General features: G+C 37.1%; 1 protein-coding gene across 8 annotated transcripts in view; it reads left to right on the top strand.

Annotated features, from left to right (window-relative positions):
* The window catches only part of cpeb3 (cytoplasmic polyadenylation element binding protein 3), a 113,774-nt gene that overhangs the window by 39,809 nt on the left and 52,876 nt on the right, over nt 1–21,089 (top strand). For 6 of the 8 annotated variants that reach the window (XM_062976144.1, XM_008116772.3, XM_008116770.3 and 3 more), the window contains exon 3: nt 13,195–13,354. In XM_062976144.1, the coding sequence (XP_062832214.1) occupies nt 13,195–13,354 (160 nt within the window). The remainder of the gene's footprint in view (nt 1–13,194; nt 13,355–21,089) is intronic. The other 2 variants (XM_016995911.2, XM_016995912.2) reach the window with 1 other exon arrangement.

Raw genomic sequence — 21,089 nt, 5'->3', positions numbered from 1 at the left:
AGTGATAGACTAAAGGGGGCATAGTTCAATTCAGAAGCAGTTCTGCAAATATGGAAGTACTGCTTCTGAGTAGTTTGTCCACTCAAGTGAGTGGATGTTCGGTCAATGGTAGAAGGGGTTACACACGCTCCAATAAAGGATAACAATGGAACTCCAAAAGTTGTTTAATAGCAGCCCACCATTGGTAATGGTGGTTAGGGCGGATAAGAGTATTGATCCAAAAACATCTGGGGGAACCCTATTGTTTATCCAACCTCAAATGTTTAGGTTCCCAATCTTGTGCTCATTCAGCAAGTGCCTAGTAAACACAAAGTACCATTTATTATCTTGGCTTATGTGCCAGCTATATAAGAGTAGACAAACAGAAAAAGCTTGTCCTCATTTATGCATACTTTGGTAAACATCTCCCACCCCCAGTATCTAGATTATTTTAGTGTAATATAGATGAGGGCACATTTTAAAGTCACCCAGAAAAAAGTTGTAACAAAATAAGACAATAGGGCTTTTCAGGGTGCTTTGTCAACAGTCAGGGTCCTAATCTCAGTCTTTTTCTGGGCCCTTTAACCTTTAAAGCCTTGAATAGTTTAGGATCAGATGTCCTGAAATTTTTGATTATTTATTATTTGTTTATCTTAACATTCTTTTCAAGGATCTTGATCTAGGTTCCCCACTTGATCCAAGTTCCCCACCTAGTGATATGATGTTCTCATTAGTTAATCCCCAGCTGTAGAACAATTCATAGTATTACAGATGGAATCATAGAATCATAGAATAATAGAGTTGGAAGAGACCTCATGGGCCATCCAGTCCAACCCCCTGCCAAGAAGCAGGAAATCGCATTCAAAGCACCCCCAACAGATGGCCATCCAGCCTCTGCTTAAAAGCCTCCAAAGAAGGAGCCTCCACCATACTCCGGGGCAGAGAGTTCCACTGACAAACAGCTCTCACAGTTAGCAAGTTCTTCCTGATGTTCAGGTGGAGTCTCCTTTCCTGTAATTTGAAACCATTGTTCCGCATCCTAGTCTCCAGGTCAGCAGAAAACAAAGCTTGCTCCCTCCTCCTTATGACTACCCCTCACATATTTATACATGGCTATCACGTATCCTCTCAGCCTTCTCTTCTGCAGGCTAAACATGCCCAGTTCTTTAAGTCACTCCTCATAGGGCTTGTTCTCCAGACCCTTGATCATTTTAGTTGTCCTCCTCTGGACACATTCCAGCTTGTCAACATCTCCCTTCAACTGTGGGGCCCAGAATTGGACACAGTATTCCAGGTGTGGTCTGACCAAGGCAGAATAGGGGGTAGCATGACTTCCCTGGATCTAGACACTAGACTCCTATTGATGCAGGCCAAAATCCCGTTGGCTTTTTTAGTAGCTGCATCACATTGTTGGCTCATGTTTAACTTGTTGTCCACAAGGACTCCAAGATCTTTTTCACACGTACTGCTGTCGAGCCAGGCGTCCCCCATTCTGTATCTTTGCATTCCATTTTTTCTGCCAAAGTATCAACTCTAGTCATTTTTTTAAGGATGAACAAACTACCTTGAACTCCCCTGATCTTGTTAGATTCTAGAAACTAGGCAGAGAGGACCTCGCTAGTACCTGAACCATTGGATCGTAACAGAAATTTCCAGGTAGATTCCAAGTTGACAGTAGTGCTGACAGAGATCAATTGTGTACCTTAGTGTAATGCCATTTTCTATGTCCCTATATCTTTTTAAGATATCAAAGGAAGACCATTTTAGTATCCAAGGCTTTTATAATCTGTATTTTCATCTCACATATTGTACATTCTATCATCTACATTATTTATTATAGTCTGTGTTTGATTTTGGCTATCTCTCCTAGACATGTTATGTTTCAATTGTTTTTACAATGCTTTAATATTCTATTTGTCATATTATCCTTGTGAGCTACCCAGAGAACTATATTTTGGACAGTCAGTATAAATACTGCACCATACATGAATAAACAAATCTAAAAGGCTTGTGGTAGCCCTGACTTAACCGTAACTTTTATATTCCATATTTTATTTTACTGATTTAAGTGTTTTCTCTCTATTCCTATAAATGCACATGTCATAACTGCAGTATACAGTATTCCCTCACTTATCGTGGCAGTTAGGTTCCAGGACCACCCTCAATAAGTGAAAATCCGCAAAGTATGGATACTATATTTATTTTAATATTTATACATTATTTTAGTATGTATACACTATTTTAAGTCTTTATCAACCAATCATGTGTTGATAAATCGCCTCCTCCTGTTGCCGCTTGGGCTCCTTTTCTCTCCCTTTGGCTCCTCCTTCCTCCCTTCCTTAGGCTGTAAATTGTAATTTTTTATGATTTATAATAGTCTTTTATAGTTTATTGAAAAACCGTGAAACAACAAATCCACAAAAAGTGAACCGCAAAGTAGTGAGGGAACACTGTATTTAAATTAGCTAATAATGCAATCCAAATAAGTTCCTATTCTGCAAATCTGTTTATTAGCTGCCATTGTAGGTAAATGTGTATGAAAATACTGAAAGATGTTACTTAGATATAGAGACCAAATCTTATGCTTGGTTTTAATTTATATTGTACTTTTGATAGGTACAAATTGCTTTACAGCTGTAGTCAATTAGTGAGGTTGGTCACACTTCTAAAATAGTGACATGCCTAAAGCAAGATACCTTTGTGGTTGAAAAATGATAGGAACACAAGTCTCCTGTTGGTCAGTTTTGTCCATTACAAGACAGTAATCTTTCTTGTACATAACAGTGATTTTAGTATTTGTACCAAAATTCAATGTGAAGTTACAAAGATCACATTTTTTCAAAATACCAGTAGATCTGGTTCTATTACACTGGCCAACACACATTTTGGTGCCTCGAATATAAATCCCAGAAGATTTGATTCCAAAAACAACACCAGTCTTCCTTATCAGCTTTGTTTTTTGAGGTACAGAACATATGCCATCTACCAGTCGCCATCTGCTCACCCAAAGAAAATCATGATAGCCATATCTAAGAAACTTGAGTTGATGCAGTGTATCCAGTGCAATTTTCTGAATCAGCACTCCAAATAATATTATCATAGTAAAATACAGGTTGAACATCCCTTATCCAGAACCCCCAAGGAAGGGGCTGCATTTGTTGGTTGAATTTGAAAGAAATGAGAGAGCTGGAATTGATCTGCAATTGCCAGGGCCAAGACATTGGGTTTCTAATTTTTACCTTTCTCTAGATTCTGTGAGACACTAACTATAATTGATAATTGCAAATACAATCCCAATGTACAGGCTTATGTCAATTAACAGAGCCTCTGAAAAAGATCCTTCCTAAGCAAAAGTATATTTATGTGGACTCAGCACATACAACCATTTTTAGTTTTCTGTCTAGTTGGAAGTTATTCCCCCAGCATTGGCACAGGAAGGAAGGTGGAGAAACACATACTTTCAGTGTAAGATTGCAGCATCAAACAATAGAGTAAAGCTTGGGTTGGGAAATAATAGGGTTCTGTTCTATCTGATCCTATTTTAGCTGTGCAAGATATATGCCAGCTGCCTCCAGAATCCCTTACTAAACATCCCTGAACAGTAAAACAGATAAAAGGAGAAAGCAGCCACCCGCCTCTTCAGCTACACTCAGCATGTTAAAAGAAACGTAAAGAAAAGTTGGCTACCAAATTGAAAATCACAAGGAAAAAAAGATTAGTGAAAGAAAAAATATCCCTGGATGCATCTTACAAAAAACTTACAGGTGATCCTTAAAATATTCAAACATTTTCTGGCTTATTAATGGCTTGCTAGAATATTTTTGTTACTTCTCAATAAAATATTTTCAAAAACTTGTTGAACTGCTTGCCATTCTTTTCATGTTATTTCTGTCTCTGGTACCAGAGTTTCTGTTAAAGAAGTTATGCCCAGAAACAGAATAGCTTTGTTGATTGAGGTATACTTCGTGTGTGTGTGTGTGTGTGTGTGAAAGAACAATGCAATACATTATAGATTAAATTTGATACATTTGCACTGTGCAAATAATTCCAAGTATCTGTTGAGGTAGGTATCTGTGCTGGAATGATTGCAGGACTTGTCTGCTTGTGCTGCTTAATTGTATTTCAACATTTGGATGCAAAACTTAAAGCTTTAAATACAAGATATATGTAATAGCAATATAGAAGTAACACCACAAATAATTTACTCATTTTGTTTCTCCCCTAAATACATAACTGAAAACAACTGCTGCTTTATTCAAAGTGAGAAGGGTCTGCTCCTTAGTCCTGGCAGCTGCAGCTGGTCACCAACTCCAGCTGTCCTTCTCCTTCCAAACTGCAAATTTTGTTACCTACTAAAGTACTGTACTGTACCATACTATACTTTCAATGATGCTATTTCAGGACATAGGCCTGTCTATACTTATAAAATGTTATCTTAATAGATTGAATGCAAATCTAACTTCAACATGTCTTCTTTTACTTCCAGGTTCACATGGTAATTAATCACAGCCCACTATGTACACAGAATAGAGAAAACTTGTGTTTTTTCCACCACTTAAATATATATCTCTTCTTCCATTATTTTTCTATTTCTTTGGGAATTTTGATATTTTTCTTTTGCTTATTGGAATGTAGAGGATTTGGAGGTTGCTATAAAATAGGACATGACATTATATTAAATCTGAGGTATTAGAGGTATTTAGGTGCTCTACCAGGTGACCATTAAAATAAAACATAAGCAAAATTGCTAGCAGAAAGTGTTCTACATTCTGCTTTTAGAATAAGGAAAAGGTCTTAATTAGCCTCCCTTGTTTTAATTAGAGTTCTATTGTATTGCTGTTCTTAGAAAAAATTTCTCATAGGGCAGGCTGTTTCTAACTACTCCAAAACAATTTAACTTTTATTTAACTGGAAATGTATTTGGAGGTCTGGTTCAACTGAATCAATTTTCACATTTCTACTCTGTTTCAGAATTGCAGTGATCGCTAAGGCATTCATATAACCAAGCTACAAAGAGAAAAGGCAGTTTATGTTTACAGAATCTGAGGTTTACCTGATAATCCTTCTTATATAACTCCTTATTCACAATTTGTTAATGTATTGTTCAGTACAACTGAAGCACTTAAAATATGAGTAAAAATGCTGAAGAGCACAGAAAGTGTAGCTGTTATCACAGCTAGTTTGATATTTTAGGCATATAACTCCTATGGTGGTGGTGGCGGCGGCGGCTGAAACCTATTGAGGTGATAAATCATGTTTCACCTTATCCACATTTTGCCTTTCTGGTTTCACTGTAACACTTACTAGATGGAGCCATTGACAGCTCATTAATATGCTGCTCAGTAACTTCCTGCCTTGACTATGATTGCAGTATAATTGTATGAATTGTGAAGTATGCTGCTACAGCAGATTAGGCATGGGCCAATATTAATTTTTTTAAAAAGAAATTCATTACTAGGAATATATGGCCATTTCATAGTCCAGTGATGTGCAGATTGGAGGAATTTCATGTGTTTTGTCTATTGGTTTTAAGTGTTGGTCATCTTTAATGCAATTGTTGCTTAATTGCTAATGTCCAAGCATAATTTTGATCAGATTTAGTCAACAGAATATAAAATGCTTGGTAGCTTTTTAAAATGGATGCATAATTGTAATGTGTGAATCAATTTTTATCTAAAGTCTGGTATTAAACAAATAAAACTGTACTTTAAATTTCACCCGTAAGTGCTCTATCATCTGTAAAAATGTCTATAGATAATTTGCAGGCTGTGGTTATAAAAGTAAGAATAATGACTTCCACTTTTTTGTCTGTCCGAAGGGGAAATGTAATCCATAATACATTTTAATCTCTAGCAGAAATAAATGACATTTATCTTTGAAATGCTGTGTTAAGTGAGCCAGTTTCCTCAGCTGTCGATTTCTGTGGCTGTGTGCTTCTCATAATAAGGGCATAGCAAAAGATAGGTTTTCAAAGTAGGCCAGCAAAATTACAAAATTAGAGAAACTAGAAGGGCTATGGCGAATGCTTGTTGAGGAAGAGAAGGATCTTGTCAGAGGCTTAAGAATGAGAAGGCTGGCTAGAGCCTAGGCAAAACCCCTCTTTTTATTTCATGCCCAGCTGAAATAAATATTATGTTTTATTTGTCTTCTTCTGGTGTAGTGGGTATGCCACCCTCTCTCTTCATGCATCCCTTTAAATTACAAGGTGAATTCAGAAGTAAAATTGGTTGCTATGCCTGGATCATGTACAGCATGTGTACAGCACAGATACCCCAGCAATAAAGCTCAAGATGCTGTTAATTCCTTAAAGTTAAAAGAAACTGTATGCCTACAGTACTTTCCCATTGCGTACTTAATATTCATCCTGGATGCATGGTCAAGAAAGTAATCAAAGCCGACTGGCAGCATTTCTTAATTTTTAATGTGTTTTTTGCAAGATTTGGTTGACTAACACAATATGTGGTGGCCAGAAACATATTTAGCATTTAAAATGTTTAATGGAATAGGAAATTCCAAAATGGTTTAAATCTCAGATTGTTATATCTCCGTAAGTAGCATATGATTTCCTTTTTATTTCCTATTCTAAGTCCCTCATTTCTGAGGCAGTGTGACTATGAATAAATATGCAGAAAGGGTAGCTGTGTGCTGGATGTTGCTCCAAAAGATTGAGAAGTACACATTTTTCATATCATCTATGAAACTGCCTAGAACAGGGGTTCTTAACTTTTTACTCCACTGACCCATTGCCAAACAGTTGAAAACCATAGATCCCTTCTCATAATGTAGTGGCAGATAGTTTATGACACCCAGCATCAACATGTCTTTCACTTAATTTTTAGGATTTTTCAAGAGTACATTTTCCAACTTTCCCACAATTTAAATACTGCTCCTAGTCTTCAAAAGAGCCCTCGGTGGCTCAGTGGGTTAAACCCTTGTGCCGGCAGGATTGATGACTTGAAAATTGGGTTGCTGATCTGAAGGTTCCTGGTTCAAATCCAACCTGGGGAGAGCACGGATGAGCTCCCTCTATCAGCTCCAGCTCCATGCGGGGATATGAGAGAAGCTTCCCACAGGGATGGTAAAAACATCAAAACATCCAGGCGTCCCCTGGACAACATCCTTGCAGATGGCCAATTCTTTCACACCAGAAATAACTTGCATTTTTTCAAGTCGCTCCTGACACGAAAAGAAAAAAAATCTTCAGAAGATCAAAAAAACTGTTGGGGAGATCTCCTTCTCTTTGCTACCTTTTTGTGTTGTTAGATAGTTGGTCAACTATGTCGCACAATAGCTTGTACATAACAGGACTGTCTGTATCATATGTGATCCAGAATCAGATCTAACAGGTACTGTAATTTTAAAGTATCCGAGCATAAGCAATTTTTGAGCTAAACAACAACAGTATTATGATATGAAATGAATACTGTAATTTATTGCATACAGTCATATGTGAAGGAAATGCTAGATTTCAGATAAAGATCAGAGAAAATAAAGATAATGCATTTATTTTTTAAAGCTCAAGCTCACGGACCCCCTGAAAATTTTCCATTGACCCCCAGTGGGTCCCCTGGTTAAGAACCCTTGCCTAGAGGTCTCTGACTGGCTTACAAAATGTTGGGTGAGATGACTGATCATAAGAAGCTGTTTATAGGTTCACAATGAACCAGCAAAAACACCTATTTAAATGTAGAAATGAGCAAGTCACATTGTATTTGATGTGAAAATATATGTGTCCCATGAGTCTTAAGTTTTATTTAAGCAGATTTAGCAGAAAACTACAGAGGGGGCTACTGATCACGTCACCTCATCCTTGAAGGGTATAAAGTCAAACTCTTCATCAGCTCCTTTCTTATCCCACTTCTCCAATTATAAGAAAATTGATTGTGGGGAGAAGGGATCTTGCAGTGACTAACACAGAGGATCTGCTGATTTACCAGCAAGTAACATATTGAGTGCCTTTTCCTACCAGGAAAACATGAGACTGGATGACAAACTTCTATTTTCCTGGCAGGAAATGCCATTCTGAGTATAATTTCCCAAAGAGCAAGAGGCCCAGTGAGAAGACTTCTTTGGAGTCTCCTGCCAACCGTTTTTGCCAACAGCAGATTAGTTGTTCATGGGAGAACAGCTTGTCGAGAGGTAGGAGTGAAGAAGTTGAGATGGACAGGGTACTTTAATTAGGCTGCATCTTCTTAGTATGCTTGCCTGCAGTGATAAGTTAGACATACATGGGTATTTGCCTATTCCTGATCTTATGAAGTTGCTTTTGTGGTTCACTCCTCATCTTTTTTTATGATGGCTTATGTTACTGGATGTTCTATTTCCATAAAAAGTGTCTGAAGTTCTTGTTGCCAGGAAACTGTCATATGAATGAAACTATTATTATTTTGAATGAGAAGTAGCTGAAGCAGTATAAAATGTATGTCTTTGTTTTTTTATTAATTCATTTCAAAAGCCATCAGAGACATTATTACCTTGAGGGAAGTGTTGAGCATAGTTGAAATTCTTACCCTGCCTTAAAAAACATATACTTCAGATATATTTGTTAGGAAGAGGAAAAACATTCAAATACAATTCTCTGCCATTTCAACTCTGTACTATAAATCACTATAATTCAACATTTCATAGAATGTATGTTGTATTGTTAGCATTGCAATTAAGCATGGGAAGCAGGAAAGAGAGCAACTGAAATCTAATAATGTACAAGTGAGAGTTTGCGATACATAGTATTCAAATGATAGTACTGTAAAGCAAGACTTTAGCTTAAATCTCCCTGTTGCCACAAATTTTCAATATAGGTCTAGATAAGCTCTTACATCACTGATTCTTCTCACCTTGTCTGTGCAGTCATTCCTTCTACTGACGCTATATGATAAGAGACATGGAGCAAAAACAGGACACTGAGAAACAAGAAGGAAACTCTGATGTGCACCAAAATACACAGAACAGATATCTAACAGTAGATCAGGGTCAGCTTGTTCAGTTGCTACACAATGTTGAATGTTTTTTTTTTCAGAAACAGAAAACAAGAGAGGTAGAATGGCCTAGTGGCTGCAACTCTGAGCAGGAACACTCATTTCAGAAGATAGAGATACATTGCAATGTTCTGCATTGTCTCATTGAAACAGACCTAATAATGATGCATTTTCAGTAGGTTGGTGAGATTTGTGAAATAATACATGAACCACTTTTCATCCAAGGTACAATGTTGAGTTTCACTTAGAAAGAAATCAAAATTCCCATTACAGATGACACTGAAATAGTTGTACACGATCAGTTTAACATACGTTGAAGTGATGCTATGATAGGATAACCCCATGTACTGAGTTCTGGGAGATGGGTGTTGATGCTGATTGTGATAATCAGTATACAGGAGCAGGGGCGGTTCAACCGTAAGCAATTTAGGCAGTTGCTTAAGGCGCCGTTGTCTGGGGGCGCAGTTGAGGCGCTTCTTGAGGCACCTCCAAGTGCCCTAAAGCCAACTTTTTGTTAACGCCTCTCGCCTCCTTCTTCTCTTTGCGTGAGAAGGCGAGAGGCACGCAGGCCAGCGGCACTAGCTTCCTGTTCTTGCTGTGTTGCTGTTCTTGCCACTGGCTTGTGCACCCCTGCCTCCTCCTCTCAGGCCCGCGGCCTCTTGCCGGCCTTGCCAGCCTCAGCGGCCTCTCGCCTGGCCGCGATGCCTGCCCCCACCTGACCGGCACCTTCCCCCACCTGGCTGCAATGCCTGCTTCCCCACCGCCTTTGCCTTCGCCCCCCCCCCCCCGAAGGTGGAGCGGTGCCGCTGGACCATGGTGTGCTTCTCCGTTCTCTCCAAGAAAGGAGTTTGCCGAGAACACCCCTGACGCCCACTACACACCTTTCTCACTCTTGGCGCCCAGCCCCCAGGCCCCACACAGCCCGCTAGGAGGAGGAGAAGGCAAAGAGGCAGTGGTGGCAGTGTGGGTGGTGATGAACGCTGACTTCCCGTACCCCTTGCTCAACCTGGACCCGCTCGTCTCCATCTACAGCACCCCCTCCTCAGCCGCAGCCACATTCAAGGGCGGGTCTACAACTTCCTCAAGAGACCCACCGGGTGGAAGTGCTTCATCTACCACTTCACTGTGTGAGTCAGCAGAGAAAAGGGGATGAGGGAGCCCTTCGGAGTCAGAATAGGAAGAAGGTTGTGAGGTCTGTTGGAAGCTAGGTAAGAGGAGTTTATATATCTGTGGACAGTCCAGGGTTGAGAAAGAGCTCTTGTCTGTTTGAGGCTAGTGTGAATGTTGCAATTGGCCAGCTTGATTAGCATTTAATGGCCTTGCCTTTCGAAAAAGCCTTAAAACCTGGCTTTTCCAGAGGGCCTTCGACGACTAATATTTGGGGGTTGATTTGTCTGCCCATTTAATTTAATTAGAGAGTGTTCTGCCATGATTATTGATACCTTGCTGAATACTTCTGCCACGAAGCTACAGAAGCCCTCTATTTCGGCCTAGAACTGTTTTATCTCCTTGTTTTTAACATGTGATGTATGTATTGATTGTATGACTGCTTTTCATGTTTGATTTTACAATGTGTAATTTGTCACTGTTTTTATTATTGTTGTGAGCCGCCCCGAGTCCCCTCGGGGAGATGGGGCGGGATATAAGAATAAATTTATTATTATTATTATATTGCAGATTCAAAACCTGGCTGCTTCCTCCCTGGGGGCATCCTTGGTTGGGAGGTGTTAGCTGCCCCTGATTGTTTCCTGTCTGAATTTCCCCTGTTTTCAGAGTGTTGTTCTTTATTTACTGTCCTGCTTTTAGAGTTTTTTTTTAATACCGGGGGCCAGATTCCCTTTCGGTGGCCTTTTAATTCCTATGGATTCCTAAGGACCGTTAGGGCTCTTCCATACAGCCATATAACCCAGAATATCAAAACAGAATAACCCACAATATCTGCTTTGAACTGGGTTATCTGAGTCCACACTGCCCTATATCCCAGTTCAATGTTTGGTGCTAAATTCGCAAATATAGTAATTCCTACAAAACATTACCATGTATTGAACTGCTTTTTCTGTTGATTTGTTGTAAAACATGATGTTTTGGTGTTTAATTTGTAAAATCATAATGTAATTTTATGTTTAATAGGCTTTTCCTTAATCCCTCATTATCCAACATTTTCGCTTATCTACCGCTTTTATTTTTCAGTGATTGGTTGGGGGGGGGGGGGGCAAATTCTGTTCGCTTACACTTGAAAAATTACCTAGGGCCAGCCCTATACAGGAGAAACCCTTTGAAACCATTTTAATGGTTAGATCAGAATGTCTAATTGTCAAGATACTGTGTAAGTAAATTGTCTTAGGTGCTGGTATTTTTGTGATTCTATCTTTCCTTGCTTGGTCTTTCTATTTTCCTGATATAATGCTAACATTTTTCTGTGGTATCTGATCTTATTTGAACATTTGAACAACAATCAATAGAACATTAGACTAGCAGCTTGGATACTTTTTGAAGCTTATTCCTCTGAAATGAATATGATTTAATTCACATTGATGCGTTTAGAATTATGATGTAAGACTACTCTTTTGTGTTGGTCTAAATATATATGGCTCAGTCCTTCACAAACACAGCCCTGATGGGAAAAGAATAGTTAAAAATACTAGGATTTACATAGCAAAGAGACCTACATTTTGACTCTTAATTTTAACTGGTTTAAAGTGTTAAAGGCTCTCAGGCAGGGATTAATAATTGATTCTTTGTGCACTAAAAAATAAACTGAAACTGGCAAGGATTTCAAGAGGCTGCCGCATGCTGCTTAGTCTTCTGTTGTGCTTCACTGCTTTTATCCACTCTCAAATTGTTTGCACAATCTTCTATGCCCAAGGGTTTTGTGTCAGAATAATTGCCTTATTTTTGCAAGCAGAAAGTGCAAAATCTTTCCTTGAGTGCAAATGTGAATGTTTTAAGGGTATGCTGTTCCTTGGTTAGGCTGATTTTTCCCTAGGCTTCTCTGTCCCCAGGTACTGTTTGCTCACCTTAGTTGAAGATCCATTTCTTTAGAAGAATATCTTCTGTTTAACTTATGTGAACAGCAGTGGGATTAAAATAAAATTTAATTGTGATTTGATCCTAAAAACTATAAATACTGTTCCACTCATAGTGTGCGTGCTCCATTACTTTTGAAGATAAGAGCCTCTACATGAACATTTGATTAGATAAAACTGGAGGGGGATGAAATCCTTGCACATATCTTCTCACATAAAGTCTTATGAACATGAGTTTTGATAGTCTTCCTTGTCCCATTCTTTATCTCTGTAAATTGGAGTAACTGCAGTATATCTTGTTAGTTCTTCCTCTTTATTGCATAATGTGTCAATTTCTCTTAGATAGAGAAAAAGAGAGACAGGGCCTTCTCAGTGGTGGCCCCTAGACTGTGGAACTCCCTCCCTAGTGACATTAGATCACCCCCTCCTTCTTAGCCTTCAGAAGGGAAGAAAAACCAGGTTCTGGAATTAGGCTTTTGGAGAATAGCGCAGTGCAATAATAGATTTGGAATATGTGCAATGACTACAGAACGGCCTTAGACTACGATTTCTGGATAACATGATTTAAATATTAAATGTAATTTTAAAAAATGTTAGTATGTATTAATTTTAATTACATTTATTTTAAGCTTAATGTTTTGTATGTGTTTAAGGCATTGAATAATTGCCAAATGTAAGTTGCCTTGAGTCCCCTTTGGGGTAGAGAAGGGCGGAATATAATAGGGCAAATAAAAAAAAAATCTATGTTTCTGTTCGCATGTACATGTGCACATGTGTACTGGAGGTGGGGGGGAGGAACTAACAGAAGGACCATGTGGAAACTTTGGATATGAAATATAGGCAATCAATGATCAAGTTCCCTGCAGATAGAAAAGAAACATCCATTGTAATCTTAATCCAACCATTAATCTGTTGTTCTGTGTGTTTTTGGAATCACGTGCCTTATTCAGCTGTCATAATAAGATTGTATGTTTTATTGTACTGTTTACACTAGCCACAATACTCTGCATTTCTGGATAAACTGAAAAGCTTTATTTTGCTCTTTGCTTATTCTGTTACTCTCAAGATTTATCTGCTAGTCTTATAACCAACCCACGATTTTCATCTTTTGCAAATTTTATAGGAATTTGTAATGAGTACAATAATTGTTAAGAAGTGTTTGCATGATTTAGTGATGCCTTTGTAACAGTCCTTTTATTTTTGCTTTTTCCTAGGACCGGAATCGGCCCTATGATACTTTTAACTTGCATTCTTTGGAAAACTCATTAATGGATATGATAAGGACTGATCATGAGCCTCTTAAAGGTAAACACTACCCTCCCAGTGGCCCACCAATGAGTTTCGCTGATATAATGTGGAGGAATCATTTTACAGGTTAGGAATATTCATATGTTCATACTTGCTTTAAAAGAAAACAGCCTTTTGCTGATAAAACATTTAAGTGTTATACATTTTTTGCTAGTAAACAAGTTGCTAAATATTTCATGCTGCACTAGGCTTAATAACCTCAGTTAACTGAGGTGAAAAGTAAGTATGCGGTGTGGGTAATGATTCAACCAGATATTAAGTCATGATTTCTATGAAGGACATTTCTCTTACAAAAATTTTCTGAGTTTTTAACTATTTTTTCCAATCAAAGATAGAACTGAGAAGCTAGTTATTTTGTTCTATTTTGAGATGAGCAATATATAGTTATTTTAATGTTTTCAGATTATTGTTTAAAAATCCGTCCAAAATTACTATGCTTTTAGTGTGGATGCAAAAAGCAAATCTCAAATGGCTGGGAATTGGAGGAGAGAAAAATTACTTTTTTAAATGACTTACTTCGTGGTTGTAATGAAATATTGATGATCTCTTCAGCTGAGCAGACCAGACTGTTCTTTCATCTCCAGCTATTAAGATTAAACTACTTCTAGCACGCATCATAAACCATATGACTGAGTAGTTTGGACAGCTTTTAGTTTAATAATTCATACTAATGTCTACTACCATATCAATCTCCTTAGTCTTTAGTTAAATGCACTATATAGCCTCCAGTAATTATTTAACTTTGATGACATAGATCAGTAAAATCCTATGTTAAATATTTTCACAAATCCACTTTGAACACATCTTGTGCTAAAAAAATTGCTTTTGGGGATCAAATACAGTGCAGAGTTGGTAGTATAGCACAAGGGACAAGGATATTTGGGGTCTAGGGCCATCTGTGATATGGTTGCCCAGAAGAAGCATATAATGAGTGCTGAGCCATCACCAATTCTGAATAAAGATTAAACAAAAGGCATTGGATCATGCAGGATGCACATGAAGTCACATCAAAAGACGTAATTTGCAGGAGATTTAAGGATTGGACAGGGAACTGGTCCTGAGAATAGTCAAGGAAATCTAGCTTTGTGCCTAGTGGTTACCAATCACCAAAATTTAGATTCTAAGTCCTTGTAATGGTAGTTGAAAAATAGATTTATTCCCTTTGTTGTGGTGCTTGATATATCCTTTGTTTGCTAGACTCTAGTATATGCAACCTGAATGCTGCTATGTGATAAAACTCTTCACCTTCCTATATGTATCCTAAAAGTTAATCAAGCTACAGTTGTAACATTCTTGGTATTGCTGTTGAAGATTGTAAAATGTGATTTGTCTCTTAATGTTTGCAAAGGTGGAATAAACTGTTCACTCTTGTAGATCTAAAAAGAACGAAGTGATTTGATTTTTATGTCTAAGTGCCAAATCTTTGAGGCACATTTCAACGTTCAGTTAGGATGCCAGAGTTAGTAGGCATTTGTGCATTAATACTCCTCACTGGGCATGGAAATACCCATCTGAATTACATCTTTATTTAAAAAATCATCTTTATTGAATTTTGTATACATGTTAAAAAACCGATGATGGGGGTATGGGGTTAGGGTTGGGGTAAGTGCAAATGAAAAGAGGGAGAGGGAAAGAAGGAAAAAAAAGGGGGGGGGGGAAGAAAAGAAGAATAAAATTTTTTTTAAAAAGAAAAAAAATTAAAATATTGACTTCTGGTCATCTTCCTTGGGGAACCGGCCTTTCCATTTATGTATCCTCTAGTTCTTCTCTGTTCTCCTTAATTCTCTATCATTTATATTGTTGTCTACTTTTTTCTTTCTTCTTATTCTATTTTTCCATAATTTTTGTTTATATAGTTGACGATTTGTCTCCAATCTGTTTCTTTTATTGCTTCTCCTTTATTTTTTGATATGAGGTATGTTTCTTATTTCTAAATTTTTTATTATCCATTCTTCTTCTTCTGGTATTAACTTTTCTTTCCATCTTTTTGCGAAGCATATCCTCTCTGCTGTAATTAGTAGGAAGAGGAGTTTGTCCTTGTTTTTTTCCTAATTTTTGGTTATTTATACCTAATAGGAAGGTCTCTGGCCTTAATGGAATTCTGGTTTCTAGCATTTCCTGTAATTTCCTTCTAATTTTTCCCCAGTAGTCTTTCGCTTTTTTACACATCCACCACATGTGGTACAGCGTCCCTTCCCTTTATCCGCATTTCAAACACATCGTGTTTGTATTTTTGAAGCATCTGAATTACATCTTTGAAGAAACACTAAGGGGTTACAAAAATAATTGAATGATGCTGTAAATATACACATATATTTGTACAGTCTCGTATACATGTAGACCTCTAGAGTGGCTCTAGTTTTAGGTGAAAATCGAAATCTATCCTTGGTTTTAAAAATAATTCTGCTTTGCATGAAAATATATTTTTTCTTATTTTAATATGTTCGGTCTGTTTGCTGTGATTTTTTTGTCCTTTATTTTGTATATTTCAGTGAATTACTTCGAGCTAAAGGGTGAATAATAAATTTTAAAATAATCAAATCCTTTTCTAACTTTTCTTCAAATACTGTAATGTCTTTAAGCTTGGTAATTGCTTTGCTGTTTTAGAAAGGACATATTCAAACAGTAAAAACATGTTGAAGGTCACTAAGCTGTTCCGTTAATCATGTAAGTACTCCTTGAGCAATGCCTCTTCCCACCAAGCCATTTTGTAGAAAATTCATACTTTCCCAACGTTTGGTGCATATTGCTGTTCTATAGCTCTGAGAGACCACTTGTCTCCCACAAAGATTTCTAGCACACTTGCTGATGATCCAGGCAAGCAACATTTTTCCAGTGTAATGTTGACAGATGCTGCCTAGGCATGTGTTGCTGTCTGCTGGAGACAGAATAGTTATATGGGCAAGTGTAGAGAAGTTGCCTTGAGTAGAGGTTGGGGTAAAGTGGGAGAGAAGAGTAGTCCTGTGTAAGGACACTCATGGAGCATTACACTCTGTGAATGTTATGTAGGAATCAGGCCATTAACCCCTCAGTTTTGAATCTAATGAGAAAGCTGTCTTTTTTACTCTTCTGCTGTTGTTGTTTTTTTTCACTGAAGAAACAAGGATTCTGTTGAGCCTATTTTCTACTAATGCTAAGGATGCTGGAAAGGAAAGAAAATGATAAAATTAGATTAGAGAGAAAGCTTCCACAAGTTATTTCCAAGTTTTACTTTGATAGTAAAATAGGAGATGTAGCCATTCAGAAGGAGCTTTAAAATAACCTCATTCAGATGAGGGCCTTCTGATCTCTTATCAGCAAGACCGTATCCTCAAGTGCTCCCTGATTCCTCATTGGACTCTGTTTATAAATTATATTTACGTGTATCATAAAGTATAGCTCCTAGGATAATGTCTGTCAATGACTGAATTTCTACCTTCTGCTTGGTCCCAAAGAAAAGTAAAGCAAAGAAAGCAATGTTTGAATGCTTGATAATCTTCATTCCTGGCTCATATACATATAGGTGTTCAAATTATTTGCCTTCTCAGTGGCTGAAGGCACTTGTCATATCCTGCCTACATCTTGCTTAGTCAAGAGTATTTCCAGTAATCTAATCCATGCCCGTTCCCATCTATCCTACACAAACTTTAAGAATTTAGCAAGGTCAATCAGGCAAAACCAAATATGTCCCCCTTGAGACATCTTCTGGTAAAGGTCCTAGCAGACATGGTCCTCAATATCATCCACTTTTTATCTTTGAAAACCATATAGAACAGTGGGGATAGTAAACTCAACATACATGAAAAGGTACTTCAAAACCATAGGAATTGTAGCCAGCAATCATAAGGAAGAGATCTTAAATTTGTTAGGACTTGATTCTTGCACTACATTGAACTATAATTCCTTCTACATAATTACGGCTGCACACATGTATTGCTTGGCATGCTGGATCAATATTTGTAGTATATTATAAATAGCTATGTATTTAATCTGGATCCCACAGTTGTATTATTGATTATACAGTGGGCAACAGTTGACAAACTCCCAATCCAGAAGTAAAACATAAGAACAAAAGCTGTGTATGTGCTTGCAAGTAGTTGGTTATACTAAACACTGCTGTTACCCAACCTCAGAGACACCAACTTCTTGCACATACTGCTCAAACAGGATTCCAGACTGAATTTTTAATTAAAGTTTTTTTAAAAAAAAAAATAAAAAAAAATAACATTTGATATTGGCTTGTTTTGTTCATGAGTGTGTATGGCAACCCAAAGCATTCTTATTTCTTTATGTAAAGCTCACAGATATACATAATATTGAATGACCTTACTTTGGAGAGTTCAGCAGCTTTTCTGTCTTTTGAAATTCTTGACCAAAATAATTGATTGAGTCTTGTAAATTATTTATTTGTGCTGCCTTCTGTCAAAATTTATTCCAGAATGAATAGAAAATAAACCTAAAATTAAAATTAACGCAGGGAAAAGAACTAGCAATATAAACAACAGATTAAAGAATCCATTGCTTTCTAAAATTTCAAATTAGTTTCTAAGACAGATACATTTGACAGTAATTCAGTCAGAAGGTTCCAATATGATGGGCCACTGTTTCCTAGATCAAGAAGCAAAGTAACACTATGTGTGATACATACTGTCTCCAGTGTTCCTGGTAGGTTGTAATACATATTTGCTATTTCTTTGGCCTTTCCTGACTGTTCTTGGAATTAGGTTTCTAGTTCCAAATTGTGACTATGTATCCCATCTCCCACATTATGTGTTTCCACTCACTATACACTGCAATGGAAAAGAGAATTCAAACGTACTGTTTCTAGAAGCAGCCAAACGTATCTAGTTTTTATTATCTAATTTCACATTTAGAATTTTCATGCAAAATATGTTTAATGCAAACAAAACCAAGTTGGATTTTCAATGATGTTACCAGGTCAACATGGGGCTTTAAAATCAAGGCTTGAATGGTCTGATTCCAAGTAGTTTAAATTTTACCTGCATCTTGAGGGACAGTCCTAATTTACTGTATATGATTCTTTGCAAGGCTCTACAGATAATAAGAAATTAGTAATATTGCTCCTTGAAGCTGATATCTTCAGTACATTTATAAGTACAAAAGAGTGTCTGATCTGTATTTTGTTTATGTATCTTCAGTTTTTGCAACCCCACTGCCTAAAAATTAGTATGTCAGATGAAATAATGTAAAAGCCGAATACCGAGAGCCTAAATGCCCTAAAAGGTACTAAAGCCCATCTTATCTTGAAAGCTAGCCAGGGGCAGCTCTGATTAGATGGGAGACCACGAATGAATAACAGGTGGTATAGACTTTATTTCAGAGAAAGAAACGGGCAAAACCATGTTTGTGTATTTCTTGCCTAGAAAACCCTATGAAATTAGTAAATTGACACAGACACACAAAAGGCAAATGAGGTGTTCAAAAAAATTTCTTATGGAAAGTTCTGGTGAACTTTGTTTCCTGTTTTTCTTATTTTTGGCATGTGTAGTTTTATTTTTAACACTTTTCTACATTATTTCAACCATCAGCTGAAGAACATTGTAGGAAAGAAACAGTTACGTGAAAGACATTTAGTTTTTGTAGGAATGCATAATGTCTCTAACTCAAATCCAGTCAGCTGAGGTCATGTGCCTGGAATTACATAGTTGGTTGCTAACTCTTTTTGGCTCAGTACCACTGGGGTTGCCTGCTAGAAAAGTAAAAAAAAGAAAAAGAAAAAAAAGAGGTCACTGTGTGATTAAAACTATGTTCATGTTAAGTTTTTTTTTTTTTAAAAAAATTGCTTATGCATATTTATGTTTTTAAGAAAGAATGGCCTCTTGCAGATATTTTGGTTCCAATTTTTTTCTTGAAGGTATTAAGCAGAATATAATTTTGTTCCCTTCAAAACAGAAGTTGAAATCTCGAGAAGGAATTAATATCTTACTGAACTCATTTACCTGTTCAGAATAATTTTGGATTGCTCTTCCTCAGTCACTGAATTACTTTAAAATGACATCAATAAATATAATAAAATAAATAAACCACATATTTCCCCAATAAAACTAGAAGTGAATAAAAATTGACAGCTTTGTGAAACCGCATCACCAGCTATCTGAAGAACAATAAAGAGGAGACCAAAGTCATTGGAAAGGGAAGATGCTGCTACAGCAAAAGCTTTGTTTGCCCACTTACAGACCCCCCCCCCTCTCTCGGAAGATGGAAAATAAAATGTTTTTGCAGCTATAAATATACATTTCAGGCAGATTTGAAGAGGAAAGTATCATTCAGATATACTGGCCTCAAATCATTTATGGCTTTATAAGTGAGAAGCAACATGATTTAAACTTGGAAACAAGCTGGAATCCAGTGCAGCTGTTTCAACACCAGTTGTTTGTAAACAATGTACCAGATAAACATCTGATGGTCCTGTTTTGCACTAATGGGATTTTCTGGACATTCAGGTATAACAACTCCACATGTATTTTGATATACCTGAGGCACTACATAATACACATTGCATGTAGAGCTTGGAAAAGTTTTACACTTTCTGCTGCAAGTCCCAGAATACTTCAAACACCATGATCATGTATCTTGAAATTATAGTCCAAAAGAGTTTTTGAGAGTTGTAGGCCAAAGGATAAACTTTTATGAACTTTGTACGATTAAAATCACTGTGGCCAACTCCATATAGTTGGTATACTGACCAGCCATACAATTTTTTCATCTGTATGGAGTTTATGGGGTTTCGTCACTAATGTCTTTAACACTAGACCCAGAAACAACTTTTGATTTTTGCAGCCTCCTTGGCTTCAAGAGGTAAAAAAGACAGATGGCTACAATTTGCATAATGAAGAAAGAAGACCTCAATATTTTACATGACATCTTCATTGATTTCACGAGGATATGAAGTAGTGTGAGGACAAAACAGAACCCTGAGGCATCTCACAGGCCAGTGGCTAAGGAGCTAAAGATATATATAGTTCTTTCTATTTGCATTAAGCCAAATAAGATTGTAACACAATGGCTCCAAGTCCCATATTGATCAAACATGTCATTATGGATAGTATCTTATACTGTCTAAAGTTACAGCAAAACGAACAGGATTCAGTCCCCCTTTCCATCTTCCAGCATACAAAGCTGTTTTTGTTCGAAAGCTAGACATGAATATAGATAGAAAATTGTCCAAGATGGTTGTCTTAAGTAGACTATGGAGGCTTTGCAAAATTGTGTTGATTTTTATTTATTTATTGTGTCAGAAGCAAATCAAGGGTACAAGTTGTAATGTATTTGGAAACACAAAGTTAAAAAAAAAAAACCCGTGGCATTATATTAAATGTCCTTTGACCAGTAGCTGGCCACTTGGAGTGCCTCTGGTGTTGCTATAAGAAGGTCCTCCATTGTGTTGTTGAAACATTGTGTTGATGAAACATCATCTATAAGTTTTGAATCAAAGGTTTACTGGATTATTTTTTAAACTGGTGGGTTTTCCATTGCCATTTATCTAAAGTTTGAATGTTCTTCCTGCACCTAGGTTTTGAGGAATGTGAACACACCTAAGTAAAGTGGAAAGAAAGAGAAATTTTTGCAACACACACATGCACACACTAAAATTTATTCTCAGAGTTAAGCACAGTTAAACATCTTGTTGTGGCATTATTACTTAAAGGTATTTTAATTTTATGGCAATTCTATATCAAACCTGGAATTTTCTTGGCAATATTTGTTCAGAGGGGATTTACTTTTGCTTTCCTCAGAGTGTGACTTCTTCAAAGTCACCCAGTGAGTTTCCATGGCTGAGCAGGAACTCCAATTCTAGTTT

Source organism: Anolis carolinensis, chromosome 3, assembly GCF_035594765.1.
Source record: "Anolis carolinensis isolate JA03-04 chromosome 3, rAnoCar3.1.pri, whole genome shotgun sequence".
Classification (NCBI taxonomy): Eukaryota; Metazoa; Chordata; class Lepidosauria; order Squamata; family Dactyloidae; genus Anolis; species Anolis carolinensis.
The sequence above is the reverse complement of the archived record's forward strand: the minus strand, read 5'-3'. Positions and strand labels throughout refer to the sequence as shown.